Source organism: Antennarius striatus, chromosome 15 (assembly GCF_040054535.1).
Source record: "Antennarius striatus isolate MH-2024 chromosome 15, ASM4005453v1, whole genome shotgun sequence".
Lineage (NCBI taxonomy): Eukaryota > Metazoa > Chordata > Actinopteri > Lophiiformes > Antennariidae > Antennarius > Antennarius striatus.
This window is the reverse complement of record NC_090790.1, coordinates 8,172,054-8,189,683: the sequence shown is the minus strand read 5'-3', so window position 1 is coordinate 8,189,683 and position 17,630 is coordinate 8,172,054. Positions and strand designations below refer to the sequence as shown.

At 37.3% G+C, this 17,630-nt stretch overlaps 1 protein-coding gene across 1 annotated transcript in view; it reads left to right on the top strand.

Annotated features, from left to right (window-relative positions):
* The window catches only part of grin3a (glutamate receptor, ionotropic, N-methyl-D-aspartate 3A), a 38,691-nt gene that overhangs the window by 16,633 nt on the left and 4,428 nt on the right, over window positions 1-17,630 (top strand). The window contains exons 3-9 of the mRNA XM_068335142.1: window positions 6,278-6,947; window positions 7,619-8,002; window positions 8,809-8,954; window positions 10,713-10,828; window positions 11,561-11,712; window positions 16,073-16,234; window positions 16,508-16,578. Coding sequence (XP_068191243.1) covers window positions 6,278-6,947; window positions 7,619-8,002; window positions 8,809-8,954; window positions 10,713-10,828; window positions 11,561-11,712; window positions 16,073-16,234; window positions 16,508-16,578 — 1,701 coding nt within the window. The remainder of the gene's footprint in view (window positions 1-6,277; window positions 6,948-7,618; window positions 8,003-8,808; window positions 8,955-10,712; window positions 10,829-11,560; window positions 11,713-16,072; window positions 16,235-16,507; window positions 16,579-17,630) is intronic.

Sequence of the window (17,630 nt, the reverse complement as noted above, 5' to 3'; positions counted from 1 at the left end):
CAAAACAACTGAAAAGAGGTGGCAGTAGTAGCAGGTGACAGATGTTCAGTACAATTTATGCGCCTTCCCCACAGACTTGTTTTACTTTATAGGTGCTCTGCTGGAGGAGTGTGTAGAGCAGCACACAAGGAATGAGTTACTGCAAGGCTTCAGTAACTTCCAAATCTCCACCTGTTATCAGCAAATTGCCATGGTAGCAAATGGCTAATGCAACAAAGAAAGGCCCTTAAGTAATTAGAAATCATTAGAAAATGATCAATCCTGTTTCTCAAGCGCCATGTGATTTTTATTTTTGCTACAATATACTGAAGTTCACTGTGGACACAGTTGATGACATATATTTTGTTAATTGCTCTTCGCTCAAAAGGCTTTACAAATTTACTGTATAAGGAAATACATTAAACTGGTCTTTTGTTATGCATTCATCCATCTTCTTGAATACAATACATAACTCAAAATATGGGTTGCAGGCTATATTAGTGTCTATCCAAGCTACGAGTGAGACGGAGGGTACATCCTGGGTGAGGCGCCAGTTCATTGCGAGGCTATATAAACAACAACTCAGGCATAGATTCACTCCTAAAGGCCATTACACTTAAGTTGCATGCTTTTGGTGGTGGGAGGAGGTAAAAAATCCCGTACAGAGAACCCAAGCAGACAATGGGAGAACATACAAACTCTGCCCCAGGTTGAATTGAACCCAGGACTTTCTTGTTGTAAGGCAACAGCATTGCACCACTGCACCATCATACTGTGTTTTATGTTTTGATTCAATAGAAATAGAAGGAGCAAAGTCTTGAAAAAAACAGGATATTATAAAAATTATGATAAACATGTAAAGGTTTCTGGCTTCTGACTCAAGCATTTTTGTAGAGAGCAACCCTGTTGAGGTGAATGCATCATAAATGCATCATGAATCACAATATAGCATTGCTGCTGCAGATTGCCATTTCTGTGAGGCACCCAGGTCATGTTGGCATCCCATCATGTGATGCATGCCAGGTTTTAGGTGAGAGATTTTTAATGGGGTTATATCGCTTGTGCTTTTTATGATTTGGCTGCAGGAGTTATAATTTGCTAAAGCTTAAACATAATCCATCCTTAAACACCACAGTTATACATAGAAAATCAGCTTTTTTTTCTTTGCTAATGATGAAACCTAATTTCACATTTCTCTCTCAATTTGTGATACATTCAGAATCTGGGCTTACACCCCTCAAAAAATTCCCCCATGTACATAAACTATTAAAGCAGCATTGAGAAATAGGCACAACCATAAGGGAATAAACAAGTGAAAAAGAAACTACCCATGAAAGTGGTCATCATTTCCAGTAATGTAGCTAAATTTAGTTTAACAGTGCGTGAGAGACTTTGTATCTGGTGTTTGGTAGATGAACTGACCTAGAGGGAAATGCTGTCCCCAGAACACCGTTGAAGCCAAAGAGATCTGACAGGTGTGCAACAGAGGGTAGTAGCTCTCAAGCTGGACGCTGAAATCCTCTACAGGGTATGCTGCATAATTATAATGGATTTCTTGCAGGCTAGAGTCACTGGCCAAGTAATCAAATAGCCACATGGGAAAAAGGCTGATGATATGTAGTAGTGTTTATCAATAGAAGACTGTCACTGTACAGCATCGTATCTGTAGGGACCACTGGCTGCATGCTAAATGGTGTAACGAAGCAAATTGTAAGTACCAACTGTTTTTTGTTGATGAGAAAAAGCCAGATTACTAAAGGTCTCAGCTTTATCATTCATGGTAATCAAACTGCAAACCTTGTTAACGTCGTTATTCAATATGTTAAATAGTGGAAATGAAAATCCATAATTGATTATAGTGATCAGAACTGTAATCAACAAATACAATTTTGGATCAGGGTATTAATGGTTTGGATTATCACACTAAGCAAAGACAGGTGACAAAGTTCAGAGTGAAAACAGGCTTAGTGTAACATTTGGTCTGATTCTAAGCCAGGTGTTTTCCTTCAGGCTATATGATCAAACAGTGGAGCAGGTGTCAGATAAGGGACTTTCATAGGCTTGGTGAATGTCTAACAGATTAGATGACTCTGACATTCTCACTTGAAAAAAAAAAGGGTTATTCTCATTAATTTAAAAAAAAGTGTCAATACATGTTATTATATGAAAAAAATCAGTTTGTATCAGGCTCACTCACAAAAAAATAGAAAATACATAGGAAGAGACAAGTAAATGAAGTACAAATAAAGGTTAATGTAGCTCAAGATGTGAGCTATTTTCCAGTTATGTAAAAAGGTTTTGGCATTTGGATATTTTAAAACGATTGGGATAAACGGTCTGCAGCAGAAGACAAGACTGCCTCCCATGAGTTTCTATTCTGGTGGTGGTGGCTGATAACTTTGTCGAGACTGATGAAATGATTAATTTAGTGGTGGGAAGGCAGGGAACACATTATAGCAGCATATTAACTTGCGGTTCAGAGATTGTTGATGAAGTCATCAGTGAGATAATAGACTAATCATGAAGGTGTGTCACACTGCTCTTGGGTTGAAGGTGTGATGATTACAATCAGCTTGTCTATAAGAAGATGATTGAGAATGAAATAATGCGTCTTAGCCAGAGAAGGGGGCTTCATATTAAAGTTGTAACATTTTAAAGTCAAAATGTCATACCTAGAATGTGTTAAAAACATAAATTTTTCTTTGCAAGTACAATGTGCACATTTGAGTGCACATAGTACCTACAAATTCAAAATACCGTAGTTACTATGTTAATAGTACCTATTTTGAATTTAAAAATGCAAATTAACATTAATTTAAATATGTGATTGGTTGGCAGCCGGTTTTTAAATTTTCCTAGACATGATGCTTGTATAGTTTAAATACGATCCCTTTTTTTTTCCCTAAGACTAAAGACCAGGACAGTGCAGTGTTGGACTAAAGAATCTCTGTGCACACATGTGTAAGAGGGATTGACCAACCTGTATGAGGGATTGACAAGGGCACTGGACTGGGATGCTGAGGGACTAAAGTTACTGACTAGGTGGTAAAAGGTCATCAAAGCATCAGAGACAGTGCAGAACATAAGAAAAAAAAACACGCCGCAGACATACTAGGAAGCAATTCTTAGATATACTGTATATACATATTGATAAACAACAGGTGCAACCAGTCCTGTATTAACAGTAGCATACATTTTTGCAATTTATTTTTAGGATTGCTGGTAAAGACTTTTTCTCCTGATGCATGTAGCACAATGAAGTACCAGCCTTAAAAATATGACAAACTTAAAAGTGTATTTTGTAGGTTACATTGCATGTTCTATAGAAGACTGTTTTTGTTTAAAGAGGGAATTGTTGAATTAAACAGACTGCTGTTGTTAGACTCACTTAAGCTCCTTTTTGTGCCTCATAAGGTCATAACAGGAAGTAGCATGAAATAAGTTCCTGTCAAATTGGTGTATGTAGTCAGATGTTATCTTCACTTTCAAGGCCTTGTTTGACTAGCAACAACAAACATGCATGTCCTTACCCTTGCATCAAGTTGGTTATGGTTTTTGAAGCCTTTCAACAAACCTTTGATTCTTGCAACAAAAAAATAACAGTTGCAAAAAAAGCAAAAACAGACTGGGAGAAAGAAGTTACACAGCAGACATTTTCATAGCTGTCGTATGCTTTTATCATGTGCCTCATGGTAATTGCGGAATTTTCCTCTTTGTTAGTAGGGGTCGCAAACAGCTTGCAGTTGTATTACTGCCACCTACTAGTACTCAGGTTGCATTACTAACAGAAATCCTTTTTTCTTTCAAAACACATTTGTGTATAATAGTCCATGTTTTAAGGTAATTTATAGTCTGATGATGAAAATTGTATTTCATACTTTATATTTTTTTTAAATAATTCATAACAATTAACCTGGGTTCAAAGTTTTTTTAAAAAATCAATTACTTGAATTAGATTTTCAGTAATTAATGTGAATATAAACCTATGACTCAGTCAGGGAAAAAAGATATATTGCTCACAAATGACTGCATTAGTTTTCACAGGCTCCTAATTCTAGTGGCTATAAAAGATACTACTGTGCGAACTTTCACAAAAGCAACAAAAACAGCTTAACAGTTGTAAGAAACAAAGTGTTAGAAATGATTAAATAGTATTCCCTTACTTGATAATAGGGCTCTGACACTAAAACACTTTAACGTGTTATTTAAGTAGAAATTATTACTAAAGCTCCCTCATGGCTGTGTAGGTTCTCAGTCATCCAGGTCAAGAATATCAGGAAGCACAAAAAATAATCAACTGTACTTGCTTTAGGTTACTTGAAGACATTTCACCTCTCATCCAAGAGGCTTCTCCCATTCTGAACTGATCTTGCCTGACCATCACCGTTCAAAGTAATCTTTCCGCAACTTCAGATTTCAAATATGAAGCAGACCAATAAGCAACTGGTGTCATGTCTTATATGAAGTATTAATAAGTAATATCTTATTAAAACATGACATTTAAGCTTTAGCATGGAAAACATCTGTCTGGAATGTGTAAGAGCATGGCAAGTGCACAGGGAGCATGAAAGACAAAAAGACAATCTCTGACAGTAGCTTCAAAATCTACAAGCTTTTGCAAAGCCATTGACCTTCACGTAGACTAGTTCAGCTGTCAGCCTCACTTAACAGCAATTGAAGGTGTAGGAAAGTAGACAAAGTGATGGAAAGAGGAATTTTACAGCAAGCAAGGTAAGGTAGGATATTTCAGAAAAGGTCACATTATTTACATCATTACCTCCTGAAGGCATCTGGAAGAGGTGTGCATCTTCCTGCACAGAATGGATGCCTTCTTTTTTTTCACATCCCATTGTATCCATTCCAAAGGCAATTGTGCTTGTGAGAGTGTATGGGTCTACTCTGATAACTGACACCCTTCAGAAAGGATGGCTCAGAGAGAGAAGATAGTGTGATAACTCGACCATAGGCTCTTTGATTCTCACACATACATTCACATATGCATATACATTCAAAAGAACCACCAAGGTAATAAAGTAATCTCATATAAAACAATTGTTTCACATGTCATCTTTAAGAAGGAATATTATCTTTCATTACGCATAACGCGGCTATGAAACTGTCTTAACCTATACAACTTCAGCATTGTTAGCTTTCTTGCATTCAACAACTTATTTTTAAAAGTGCAAAAAGTTGGAAGCAGAGCAGCAATATGTCAAGTCTGTCAAGGTTGAGGCTCAGGTTACCCTAACTTGAGCTATAGGTCTGGTCAAAGGTTTCTGCCAGTTAAATTAGAGTGTTTATTTTCTCACCACTGTAACCTTACTCACAGGGCACTGAGTTTTTCGGATGAAGAATTTGGTCAATGGTCCTGTCAATTGAATAAGCAGTATCAAGTCTTTGACTTGATACTGTTAAAAAAATAATTTGAAAACAAATATCTATTTGACAATCAAACAGGGTTAGGGTTAGGGTTCAAATATGTTGATAAAATTCACCCTGCAAAAGAAGTCATGATCATGGCAATTGTGGACAACTAAAATTTAACCAAGGTATTTTCATGGCATCAGAAGTTCAACCATTCAAACTTTTTTCCACCTAATTCCAATACAATACAAGGGTGTTTTCTTAATCATACATTACTTTTGGCACTGGTAATTTTTCTTATATGGAGAATAGTAGAAAATACTGAGAAGAGTATTAAACCTCGCCTTTTGGTCTTTTTTTAAATCTTGTAAATAAAATAATTAGAAATTCCCTAACATTTCATTAATAATTGTGGAGGGTGTTCTTTGAGTGGGTTCCCTCTGGGTGCTTCAGCTGTCTCCAACAGTCCTAACACATGTAATATATGTGAATTAGTGATTCTAAACTACTCATAGGTATGATTGTAATGATGAATTATTGATTTTTCTCTGTATGTCACTGCTGGAGTGTCTTTCCCAGGATTTATCACATGTCTTGTCCCATGTGGCTTGAGCGTAAGCCATCTGACACTGCCAAGGAAGAGTAGTTAAAGAAAGTGGGTATTGTGGCATGTCTGCCAATCTAAAATGTCACCCTGTCAACTCTGCACAGGGAATATACAATATAAATAAATGCTGAAATCCGGATCCCAAGTTCAGCCTTTGCAAAGCAACATATGGACACCAAAAAAGGTTTTCTAAAGTTAATTAAGATAATGATTGTTTTGTGTTATAGGCTACTGTGTAGGTTTAACCTTTTTCATCTATCTTTCTCAGTCTATCTCCTCTCCATATCCGTGTCCTTTTCCCATAATTATTTCTTCTCTCCCATACAGATTTCTGTCCAACACATCTTTTGAGGGCCAGAGTGGTTTTATATCCAGGAACATTGACAGCCAGAATGTGATCTCAGAAGTCCACCACTACATCTGGTCCCTCCAGCTGGACCCCCTTGGTCAGCCAACCTGGACCCGCTTGGGACGCTGGCGCAGGGGGAAAGTTCTGATGGACCAGGGGGCCTGGCCAAGTCACCAGGGCTCTGCCGCAGGTGGTGACTGGCATAGATCAACACGGTTGCACATGCGTGTGGTGACACTTGTGGAGCACCCATTTGTATTTACCCGTGAGGTGGATGGGGATGGCTTGTGCCCCGCAGGTCAGTTATGCCTGGATCCACTCACCAATGAATCTTTGGTTTTGGAAAGACTTTTCCAGAACCTTGCAGCACCCAATGTTTCAGTTCCCACAGACTACAAGAAATGTTGTTATGGTTACTGTATTGACCTGCTTGAGAAACTGGCAGAGGACATGGATTTCACGTTCGACCTCTATATCGTGGGTGATGGGAAGTATGGGGGGTTCAAGAATGGTCGCTGGACAGGATTGGTTGGTGATCTGCTCAGTGGCGCCGCACATCTGGCAGTGACATCTTTTAGCATTAATTCAGCCAGAAGTCAAGTTATTGACTTCACATCACCCTTCTTTTCCACCAGCCTGGGAATTTTGGTCAGTGCTTCTCTTTTTCTTGTTCTTGTCATTTTTCCATATTTTATATTCTTTTATTTTTTTTACTAATTGTATATCTGACTTTAGTTATTCTTTGACCCATCCTTCCTTGTGTCAGTGGTCTTACTTCAACTCTTATGCTTTGCATGCTGGTCATCACAATCAATATGTCAGCCTTTTATGACTACAAGTCCTGCTTTATTGAATTGTAATGCAACTCCCTGTCTCTGGCTGCTAGACTGGTGACCGTATATGGTATCAACATATTGCTGCCATTAGTACACTGAGTCATCTGTCAGATGGTAGTAATCATTCTCTCCTCTCGCCATCCTCTCCGTTAAGCTTTGCAATAGGGATGTTTTGTTTTATTTACATGTCTGTCTCATTTATTATTTTTCCCATCTCCCATTTCACTATTTTCAACATTTTTTTCAACATATGCTGTTGTTGCAAAAAAAAAAAAATCCCACCTTTTTTTATATGACATTGAAACAATAGTACACTCTCAGCAACATGATGAATTTGTTTGTCAAATTAGTGCTATCAAAGTTTTGGCTTTCCACAACGTTGATTGTATTACCTGGTTTGGATTGCAAATATCAAAAAAAGTGAAAGATTAGAATTTCTCAATTTTATCATGTAATTTACAGAGATTTTCTAATCATGCCCAGGTTCGTACTCGTGACACAGCTGCACCCATTGGTGCCTTCATGTGGCCACTCCACTGGTCCATGTGGCTCGGCATCTTCGTTTCCCTCCATGTTACTGCCATCTTCCTCACCTTGTATGAGTGGCACAGTCCATTTGGTATGACGCCACGTGGACGCAACCGCGACCGGGTATTCTCCTTCTCCTCAGCGCTCAACGTATGCTACGCTATTCTCTTCGGGAGGACAGTGGCAATCAAACCACCAAAGTGCTGGACAGGTCGACTTCTGATGAACCTCTGGGCCATCTTTTGTCTGTTCTGTCTGTCAACCTACACCGCTAACTTAGCAGCTGTCATGGTTGGGGAGAAGACCTATGAACAACTGTCAGGGATACATGACCCAAAGGTACGCAAGCTTTCAGGGTTTGCCTACATGACAACAGTTTATCTCATATTAGTGTGTTCTCTGTATTGTGTTTGATTTTTTTTTTTTTTTTGTACATCATCATTGGTTAAAAGTGGGTAAGTCTCTTGAACTAAGGGGTAATGTCACATGAGTTTTTTTCACCCATCAGGATCTGGCATTCGCATTTTGGGTGGCTGTGTATCAAATCAAAACAAACAACACTCCCACTGTCCTGTTTGTGAGTTATAGAGAATTACACTTTTAATAATTGCAGAACGTAAGTTTTACCTTAGCATGTGATAAACATGTTATTTAAAGATGTTATTTAAAGTAGTATTTATTTTCCCTTGAGCACTTAAGACATTTTGGGACATATTCATGTTTTACGATTTTTGTGTTTTAAAGTTCATGATAACTAAAATAATTATGTAGCAATAAAATATGCCGACAATCTTTACTTGAAAAAACTTTCTTTCTTTTTTTTCCAATTTTTACAAGAGCCTCTCCCGTGAAAAGAACAATTTCTTAAGCATTAAGTCAGCAGGTTTAATCATTAATTAAACACTTTTAAGAGTAATTAATGTTTTCTCGTCATCCTCCTAACTGTTTTAAATTACAAAAGCACAGGAGTATTGATAATCTTTACAGAAAAGAAAAGAAAAAAGAAAAGAAAAAGTAAACAGGGATAAAGTTTCAGTCTTCTTTAATTTTAAAAAAAACATTTGACAAAGAGAAAATTATCAGTACTACTAAATGTTTCAGCTTTCAGAAGCCATTCTAAGCTGCAGCATCTTGCTTTCTTTCAGTTGCACCATCCCTCTCAGGGATTCCGATTTGCCACAGTCAGAGAAAGCAGCGCAGAGGACTATGTCAAGAAGAGTTTCCCCGAGATGCACGAGTACATGAGAAGATACAATGTCCCAGCAACGCCAGATGGCATACATCATCTAAAGTAAGACCGTGTTTTAAAAATGCAGCGTCTGCATGCATCGTAATCACTCATTAAATCATTCAACTAGGTTCCATTGTCATTTTTCCACTAATATTCCATAACTGGTCTTCACGTTTCCCTTTTTTTTTTGGTCTTGAATGTCGGCCTTTTTTTTCTACATAAAAGATAAAATGAGTGTTGAATGTCCAAGTAAAATCTAAATTTAAAGAAAAGAATTCCTGTCATTCTCCATTATTCTCTGCCTGCTGTTTGCATTCAAATGTCATCCTCCTCCGTACCGGGTTGTTGTGCCTCTGCTGTCAATCCAAACTGCCTCAACATTCAGCCAGCATCCCAGTGTAACACAGTACGGTGAGGAAAAGCAACTGGAATGACAGCCTAGATAGTGCAGTTGTCTATACATTTTATTTTACTGTGCTAAAATATTGATAATAGATTATAGGGTAAAATTTCATCTTTCAAAAACTAGGGAATTGGAACAACGTGGGACTAACCTGAACAACCCGCATATTCAGATAAAGTTTTTGCAACATGGAACTAAGATTTAGTTAATTTAATAGAAGACCGTCATTAATCTGTTAATAGATTTCTTTCCTTGGATGGATTTACTGTCATCAATCCAAAATCCATTCCATCATGAATGACTTTTTTTATTCATGTCATTAGGATGCATAAACATGATTCAGCTAGTTTAACTAGTATTGTTTATTGTTCAATGTCACGGCAGGGTAATCATTATAAAACACACAAATGCAATGCCACACAATAGCAGATGTAAACTGCAACCTCATGCAACCTGTAGTTTGAACTGCAACATTTCAAGAAGCTTAATAATAGAGATACCAGTGCCTGCAGCTGTCATAAAGACCTATTGAGTTGATTTATAAAAAGTTTCTGGGAGAGTGCTGCTCTCTAATGTTTTTACCTCTGTTGAACAGACCTGCAGCCAATACAAGAGGCTGTCACTTGACTGGCATATGGCCACTAAATGTATTGAAAAACCACAGCAAAAGCTTTCCTGAAGAAAAAAAATAAATAAAAAAAAAAATATATATATATATATATATATATATATATATATATATATATATATATATATATATGTGTGTGTGATTCAAACAAAGTAAAAGATGACAGATTTATTCAATCATTTGCATCCCGCTTTCAATGATTGATAACAATGACTGAAAGGCAAACAAGCTCAAAACAGAAGCACTTTTTCATCCATGCACCAAATGTGTTTCTATCTATTTCATAAAAAGACATCTAGCATATAAACCCTTGGGTTTTCTTCACACTCGTACTGTCTGTTCAGAGATGCAACACCAGGACAACACTGCCCTGTAGTGAGATGACAAAGTACCGTAATGTTCATTAAATGCCTGAAGAGATGGAAAAATTACATTTTTCATGCGAGGTTTGGAGGGATACTTTAAAATTGTATTGTCTCGGGTGGTTTTGCAGAATTTCTTTGTAATAACCATATGGGTATATTTGTCACCACAGTACATTTAAAAGAGTGGCCTATGGCTCCTTCTGTCTGTCATCCACAAAAACCATTTTAAAAATGCACGTATAATGAAATCAAACCTTCATCCTCGTTTCAGGCCACACTTGATCCCACACAATACCATGTATTGGTTGGTATTGTTAGTCTACACAACGCTTATAGTTGTATTTGGCAAATATAAGCTCTCACCATCCCAATAAGATCCCATCTTTGCCATAACACTGTCACTGCTTGGTGTGTTTTTGCAGGGCTGACCCTCAGAGGCTGGACGCATTCATCATGGACAAAGCTCTGCTGGACTATGAGGTCTCCATAGATGCAGACTGTAAAACACTAACAGTTGGAAAACCATTTGCCATCGAAGGTAACATCAAAACGCACTTTGTTTGATTCTTCAGGCCACAAAATTTGACCTATTTAAAATTTTCCGTATTGTCGGATTTATTGACATATTGATTATGAATTGACTGATATTTTGGCATTGCAACAACTTCTAAATATGTATAACTTTCTTATAACGATCACATTTTAAGAGGTCTTTCTGCTTGACTGCGGACAAACTAAGCATGAGAACTTAAGAAGGCCCTTGATATAAGGTTATTTAAATATAGTAGTAACCTAAGATTTGTACAGTATTTAATCTTTTGTCTTTCAACAGCTTAGATTCTTTACTGTTAATTTCTTGTCCATTTAGAAAGATCCTCCCTCCAACTATGAAAGTGTTCCCATGGTGGTACATTTCAGGCTACCATGTTCCCAGATTACACTGCTTTTAATTACTTAATGCACCCTTAAGCCTCCTGGATGCAATACAAATCAAACCGCATCTGTCCTACTGATACATGGTACTTCTATAATTGGCTATTGCTGGATTTGTCACACTTTAATGCCGTCTCAAGAATTTATGAGAATTACTTGTAATATTTATGCAACTGCTTCATTTTAGAGACACAGACATTATGTCTTTTTCCTACTTTCTCACACACATCTATAACCCAGAAAAAAGACTAGTGGTAGCACGTGGGGGATAGGTGAGAATGATTAAGCTATTGTATTGGATCAATAACAACTTTTCACCATGTGTTTCTACTGGCAGGATATGGGATTGGCCTCCCTCAGAACTCTCCGCTCACCTCCAACATTTCAGAGCTTGTTAGTCAGTACAAGTCAGACGGCTTCATGGACACGCTGCATGACAAATGGTACAAGGTTGTGCCCTGCGGGAAGCGCAGTTTCGCTGTGACTGAGGTAGGAGCAGAAGGACCTGTTACGCAGCAAAAGTTGACTGTGAGGAAGACTTTCAAATTAAATAGTTTTATTGCATTTTATGAGCAGCACCTTTGGCTGTATGAATATGTAATTTCTGGTTCAATATTTTAATTCTAACAAATCAAACGGCAATCCATAATGTGAAAATTCAGCTCAGTTCAGGTTAGTCGGCATCAATCAAATCATTATTTCTGTTTTCTGTACCACAACCCTTCTGTTTGCTCTTGGCCTGTCTGCGCCCGGGATGCTCTTATCGCTGCAGCAGCCAGATGTTTTTATGCTGCAGACAAACACTGGATAAGTCAACCAGCAACTGCTAGTTTGCTGGTTGCTGGTTTGACACAACTTTAGAAGCTGATGACACATCACTGCTGTACATACAGCTTATTCTACAAACAAAATAAAAAATGTCAGCAGAGTATTAAATTCAACTTCAATTAAACACAAAATGTATAAGAATCTTATGTCATATTCATAAAGAAAAATAAAATAAATGTATGCTTGCTTTTTAGTCCTCACAAATAAAACTAATGTTACCGCCACTTTATCAGCACATTTCTGTGCTCATGGGCTGATCATGAACTGATGATTTAAACTGTGCAAATACTGCACACACCACTAACCATCACAATCACTATCACCCTGTCACACACACACACACACACACACACACACACACACACACACACACATGCACAGACCACACATGCACAGACACAGAGGTTGCCACAATACTTAATCGACTCATCAGGAGTTAAAGCCACTCACATAAACAATTACACACCAATTGAACAGCCACTGAGATCATGTTGCTCTTATTTATTGCACCCAAGAACACTTCACCATGCAGACTATGTGAGTCGGCAGCCTTCAACTACTTGGACGGCCTTTATTATATATTCTGTTGAATTGTATACTTTACTGAAAATCAAAATATTTCTAATAATGTTTGTGCCTCAACAAATCTGGAGTTTAGACCATGACCCTCCAGCCCTCCAGCCTCTAACTGATAACAAAGCTCAGAAGAGCAGTTCTCTAAGCAGCTTGAATTCCATTTTCTTAAAAAACATATTTATTTGATAATTGTTTGAGGATTATAATGCACTCCATGTTTCTTTGAAAGACGCCCTATCTACTGACGTATAATTAAATGACCAACTTTCGCATTTAATTTGAGTGAGAGGATTAGACTACCATTTTCCCCTGTGTAGCAACTAGACAGTTGTCATGGTGGCACAGGCAATGTTGTCTCCCAGCAAAAAGGTTACAGGTTCAGTTCCTTTCTGTGGAGATTTTATGTTCTTCTTATGTCTGCAAGGGTTCTCTTAGGGTTCTCCAGCTTGGGTGAATTGGTTACACAAAATTGTATGTGAGTGATTGTTTGTGTTTTGCATGGCTCCCATGATGAACTGGCGTCTTATCAGGGAATACCCCACCTTTCATCTACAGCCAGAATAAAATCCATGATTAGTATTTTGCCTCATCTTTGAGTTATCTTAGAATAAAAATCATTTATTGCCAGTGCCGGTGTCACAGGACTATGGTCTGGGGAACATTTCAAAAATTCTATCATATCAACATCAAAGATGTTGTTGTGAAATTAGTAATGCATATCTGCATATTTAATGAATCTAAATTGAATGTCACTTGTACACACTGCTTCGTCACCCAAGTCTGAACATAAGCACTGTGTTTTGGCACAGTGACAGCATGCTGTCACAACATCTGCAGGAAGTTCAGGTGATATAAGCAATATGAATTACTGACTAGGCTGACTCAGATTTGTGCTGCTCAGCATTTCTTCAAGCAATCTTTTATTCAAATGAATGACTGCTGCACCCCCAGCAGCCGGCCTGGCATTCTAAAAAGATGAAATGTCTGATGGATCGACTCCAGTGAGCCGGGCTGGTGTTTGGCCAGCCCTCTGTCGTCCATGAAGAAGTCGATCCATTTAAAGTAATCAATACCAATAAATGACATACAGTATTATTCAATTACCTAACATTAAGAAGGCTGACCTTAACATTACCAAGAAATAATTAGTGATGAAAGACACCAACTTTAGAGTGCTGCTAACCTTTTTGAGGGTATTCATAGATTAGAAATATATGCAGGTGGTTTGCATAAGTGGTTGCACATAGAATGGAGACAAGAGATGTGCTTGTTGCCAAATCCTGGTGAAAAATAAGCTTAGAATGCATTAACTATGAGAAATGTTTGATTAGTCGATTGATGTACATTACCCTGCATATACACTGGAGCTGATATTGGATTGATGTCTCGGTTGTATTTCTGTTAAAGGATAATGCAGCTGTAGTTTCATCTTTATCTGGTAAAATCAATTCCCAGAGCCTTTAAAATGTCTCCCCCTGGAGACAGATTTGACAGTACTCTCTGAACTTTCACAACCAGCTTGCCAACTAACAATACTACAATAAAGAATTTAATCCATCATATCCTCCCAACACCCCCCCCCACACACACACACACACACACAACTTGACTTCATAATGCAATCACTGCAGCTGCAACTGTAGCAAACTGCTCCATAATCGACTGACAAAAGACTCACATCTGCAGAAGCTGCAACAGGTGCACGATTAAAAACATGTGGATTTGTGCAATATTAGATCTGCACACTTCTTCACAGTTACACATTAGAATTAGTGCAGTAAAATATCTATTGGTAAGGCAATTAAGGGCATTTTCTGAAGAAATCAGACAATAGTTAAAAGCCTCTCAGTAACATGAAACATGTTTTATTTTTCTTATAGACATATGATTTAATCTCTGCATCAATTTTTCTGTTTGCTTAAAGCTGTGTTGAAAGACCGTAAGTAGTGTACATGATTATTCAGTTTGGAGACTAGCCCTCCACTTCCCAGTCCGTTATGCTACTGTGTACTTGTGATAGGTGTTGAAAGTAAACCTGTGCCGTCGCCCCCACAGGCAATTTTTACTTATTTATTTTAAAGAAAGCTTTTGCGGCTGCATGTGTAGTGATTGTGGTGTCATAGAGTCAAGTTATGGAAAAAACAAAAAAATGCATAATGCATCAGGTTTGCTAATGCAGCGTTTTGCCTATGTGAGCTGTTTTTAGTTGAATTTTGACAACAATGGAAAGAGATGACTTATGGGATGTGGTTGGGCTTGCGGTGTTAAAAGACCCTACAGGGTTTTCTGGCTTTGGTGAATACATCAGTGAGTTTATGCATTTCATGAACAATAATGGCTAAAATAATACTAATATAATTATTCATGTTCTAGCACCAAAGTATTACCTGGAAAAATAATACACCCTAGCAAAAACTTCCTTGCTGGAAATCTGCTAGAGTAGGATAAGGTTTCAGTTATATTATTATTGTTTGTGTATTTATTATATATATATATATATATATATATATATATATATATATATATATATATATATATATATATATATATATATATATATATATATATATATATATATATATATACACATATATATACATATATATATATATTCATTTATTTATTTATTTATTTAAAACACAGAACATAGGTGAACAAGAAAATTTACTCACTGATTTTTAAACACAGTAAATAGTCTCTACACACACTCATTTGCAAATTAATTCCAAATGAACACACCCTCACCTCACAGGTACCTCAATTCATTCCACAACTGAGGCAACAGAGCAGGTGGTTTGAAGCTCTAGAATGACCAAATAACATGTTTCCAGCACAATCTCATTAAAAACCTGTGGGTAGATTGCGCATGAATGTGATAACATCAACGTCCCCCACAGACTCAGCAGCAGCTCCAGGCGTTTCTAAATAAACAGGATGACGACACTTGACCGGTTGTGCCAGTCCATGAGGAGAAGGATTACTGCCGCGGTTAAAGTTAAAGGGGGATACAATGATTACTGTGTAAATTGTTGTACACTCTGAACCCATCAGCTAAGATGTTTATCTCTCTTACATTTTTGGGGGTCGTTTAATCATGCTTTTTTTGTCTACTGATTAAATTAAGTAATAAGATGGAAGTTGAGAAAGAACAAAACAGCAGTTCCTTTAACCATATGATACAAACAACTCAAGCAATTTGAGTAGAAGCAAAAAGCAAATGTTAGAACACAATTATAGAGAATCCAGTGAATTTCCATGCTTTGTGTAAAGTGATGCATGTAGAAGTACATTGTTGTCTGTGCAAAACAATAGACCCAGGGGGACATATCATCATTTCTTATTATATTGTGAACAACTTCTTCCTTACTAACAACAGATGAATATTTTTGATTGTCTCTGATTATTATTTCTATCTTTCTTCCTTCTTTCCTGTCTTTCTTTGCAGACGCTACAGATGGGTATAAAGCATTTTTCCGGTCTGTTTGTGATGCTCTGTGTGGGCGTGGCCTTATCGCTTCTGACCACAATAGCAGAACACATCGTGTACAAGCTGGTGATCCCACGGGTTAAGGAGCCACGATTCAAATACTGGCTGCACACAAGCCAGGTACTCACACAAACATGCTCGCATAAAACACAAAACGGTCATGACATGGCGAAGAACCACACACACACACACACACACACACACACACACACACACACACACACACACACACACACACACATACACACACACACACACAGCACTCTAATCGTCATTAAACGCGGTCATTGAAACACACAGTTACTCAAATTCCCATTCTCCAACACACTTATCACAGAGGGAAAATAACTTACAGAAAGCATGTGACAGCTGGTGTGGTACTTGTTTTTCCAGAGATTACACCGGGCCCTCAACTCAGTCTTCACTGATGACAAACTTCAGACTGTTGCCAAGCCAGACAAAAGGTATCAAATTTGTTTATTATTTCAAGCATTTCTACTTCTCTTTCTTTATACTCAAGGTCAAATTGTTGTTTTTTTGTAGTATGTTGCTTGTTTACTATTTTAATTTTATTGTTACTCATCACAGGGTATTATCAAGCCACTCAAAACATTAGAATGTTCCACATATCGCATAGTGAAAATTTCATTTGCACAAAATAAGTAACTAAAGGGACGCCATTCCTTTATACTCAAATAACTCATCATTTAAATGTTCAAATTATAGTTAAGGAATCAGTTTTTATCAAGAAACTAAAGAGAAAAGTCAGAAAATAAATATCATAATCATCACCATCATTGTCATCGTCATTAATTATCAAAAGCTTTGACTATTGTTTAAGACAGCAGGTGAGTGGTAGATTTTGGGAACGATGAAACCATCTTATAGGTCACTTTCAATGTGATTTTAAAAGGTGAGGAAGCCAGATGATTATTACCTTCAGAGTCATTTAACACCACTATTATCATGGTTTTAAAGTGGGAGTTACAGAATATCCTCTTTTTTTTTTTTTTTTTACTTTATGGCTATTTGATTCCAGACATATTTCATTTCAAATGTCATCTTTTTTTTTATAAAAAGTGAGTTTTGTTTGACCATGAATGTCATATTATTACTTTTTTTGTAAGAAATATTCTTTAGCGTCCAGTTTCATATTTATTCCTACTAGGGAGTTCAGGTGAAGGAGACACTCGGGTGGAGCGCTCTAAGTAGGGATTAAACACACCTAATAATTACAGAGTGAAGGCCGTGCGAGTGATACCTATGGTAATGAGGATAGATTAAACTACCTACTGCTGCATAATAACGCTTATTCAATCAAGCTCTTATGCACCTTGCCAGCACACTGTCTAAAATTTGTGCCATCAAATTGTCAGTTTGCTGCAGAAACCCTGATCATTAGAACTGTCTACCTGATTTTGTGCTGAATGGTTCCAATTTGGACTTAGAGGAAAAATAAAACAAATACATTTTATGCATCTGGCATATCGTACAGAGAGTAACTCTATGCCTGTGT